The following is a 2407-nucleotide window of genomic DNA, read 5'->3' on the forward strand; positions in this document are numbered from 1 at the left end:
TTCCAAATTAAAAAATAAGTTAAAGATAAATTATCTAAACTATAGACCATTCGTGTAATTTACTAAGAATGTAATAAAGCACGCAATTCCCCAATAATTGCTCTGAGACGAGTACTAACGTCACAACAGTTGCAGAGGAGAAGAATCATTTGTTATTAACCTCGGTATCGCGTTGTTTCGCCCATTGCAAATTGTGCAAATACAAACCCATTAATCTTCATTTGCAATATCTCGGTTTCTTCCAAAATTGCGAAAATTGTTCAAAATTTCACCCTAAAGCGCATCCTTGAAGAAAAATTCATCTCAATTTTAAAGTCATGTAATACCACAAACCATATCCATCAAGCTCAAGCTCTGGTAACCACCCATGGGTTTGAGCACAATCGGCATATCACTCCAAGCCTCGTGTCTGCGTGCGCTGAGATAAAAAACATCGCTCATGCACGCCGGGTGTTCGACCAAATTTCTGACCCAAATACTGCGCCATGGAATGCCATGTTCAAAGGGTACATCGGAAACGAGATGTACCTGGATGTACTGATTTTGTTTCGGCGCATGATAAACATAAATGTGAAGCCTAATTACTTTACGATCCCAATTGTCCTGAAATCTTGCGCAAAGCTATCGGCTTTGAAAGATGGAGAAAGATTGCATTGCTTTGTGGTGAAGGTTGGTTTTAAGTCGAATCCATTTGTCGGGACAACTTTGATTGATATGTATTGTAGTGGGGGCATAATTTCTTCCGCTTATAAGGTTTTTAACGAGATTAGTTTAAGAAATGTAGTCACATGGACATCAATGATTCGAGGGTATATTTCATCTGGGGATATCAATTCTGCAAGACAACTGTTCAATCTGGCGCCTGAACGCGATATTGTAATGTGGAACACCATGGTTTCTGGTTATATAGAATCTTGTAATATGAACGCAGCCAGGGAACTATTCGATGTCATTCCAAATCGAGATCTAATGTCATGGAATACTTTACTAAATGGGTATGCAAATAATGGAGATATGAAGGGATGCAAGAACCTGTTCGATGAAATGCCTGAGAGAAATTTCTTTTCCTGGAATGCATTAATTGGTGGATACGCTCACAATAGTCAGTTCATGGAAGTTCTTGACACCTTCAAAACAATGTTAAATGAATCCAATGTTCAACCTAATGATGCAACACTAGCAATTGTTCTATCTGCTTGCTCAAAGCTAGGAGCTCTTGAATTGGGAAAATGGGTACATGTTTATGCACAAAACAACGGGTATAAAGATAACACTTACATTGCAAATAGTTTGATTGACATGTATGCAAAATGTGGTGTGATAACAAATGCGATTGATGTGTTTAGATCAATGAGTAAGAAAGATGTGATTTCATGGAATAGTGTTATAAATGCATTAGCCATGCATGGCCATGGATCAATAGCCTTGAAAATTTTCCATGAAATGAAAATCTCCAAACAAAAACCAGATGGAATAACATTCATAGGTGTCATATGTGCTTGTTCTCATATGGGATTAGTTAAAGATGGATTTAATCACTTTAACTCCATGATAAATGACTACTTAATTGTCCCACAAATGGAACATTATGGTTGTATGGTTGATTTACTAGCTCGAGCTGGTTTAATTGACGAAGCAATGGAGTTTATTACAAAAATGCCATTGAAACCAGATAATGTGATTTGGACTAACTTATTAAGCGCGTCTAGAATTTATAAAAAAATTGATGTAGCCGAGTTGTGTCTTGAAAGGCTTATTGAGATTGAACCAGATAACCCGTCTAATTATGTGATGTTATCGAATATATATGGAGATGTTAAAAGATGGGATGATTTGGCTAAGTCAAAAGTTGCAATGAGAAACACTGGGGTTAAAAAGTTGCCGGGGTGTAGTTTGATTGAGGTTGATGATGGAGTTGTTGAGTTTTATGCTTTTGATGAGAGGCATTTGAAGAGAGATGAGATATATAGTGCATTGAGAGGGTTGATGAGACTCTCAAAAGTGGAACAAGTTATGGAGTATGAGGTGGGAGAAAATTGAAAAATTGAGTGGTTGAGTTTTGTGTTTTTGTACTATTAAGTTTGTTATTGGCTTAAATTTTAGGTTTTTTGGTTATGTTATTGTTCACTAGAGTCGATTCATGGTGTTTTTCTTATATGTAGCATAAGGGAAATTAAAAATTAAGAGTCATTCAAGACCATAACAATATTTATCTAATACAAAAAAAAACATTCACAAAAAGTTATTAGAGAACATTCATCATTCATTTTAACATACAAAAACAATTATTTATTCATACATCATTCAAAATTTAATTAAAAAGTATATACAAAAAAAACACATTTATAGATGAAAATTTACCTATTTTATTGTGACAAATCATCGAACAACTTTAATAATTTCAAAT

The 2407-nt window shown here is 34.9% G+C and overlaps 1 protein-coding gene across 1 annotated transcript; it reads left to right on the plus strand.

Moving 5' to 3' along the window:
* Positions 1-358: 358 nt before the first annotated feature.
* On the plus strand, positions 359-2115 carry LOC145070566 (Tetratricopeptide repeat (TPR)-like superfamily protein). Its single transcript, XM_079017506.1, has one exon. The coding sequence runs from the start codon at positions 496-498 to the stop codon at positions 2038-2040; it is 1545 nt and encodes a 514-aa protein (XP_078873632.1). The 5' UTR covers positions 359-495; the 3' UTR covers positions 2041-2115.
* The last annotated feature ends 292 nt before the right edge of the window (positions 2116-2407 follow it).

Source organism: Lactuca serriola, chromosome 8, assembly GCF_051521515.1.
Source record: "Lactuca serriola cultivar US96UC23 chromosome 8, Lser_US96UC23_V15, whole genome shotgun sequence".
NCBI lineage: Eukaryota > Viridiplantae > Streptophyta > Magnoliopsida > Asterales > Asteraceae > Lactuca > Lactuca serriola.

Bases quoted from the DNA above. Each gene is read 5' to 3' on its own strand.
- LOC145070566 (XM_079017506.1), top strand. From the start codon at position 496: ATGTTCAAAGGGTACATCGGAAACGAGATGTACCTGGATGTACTGATT.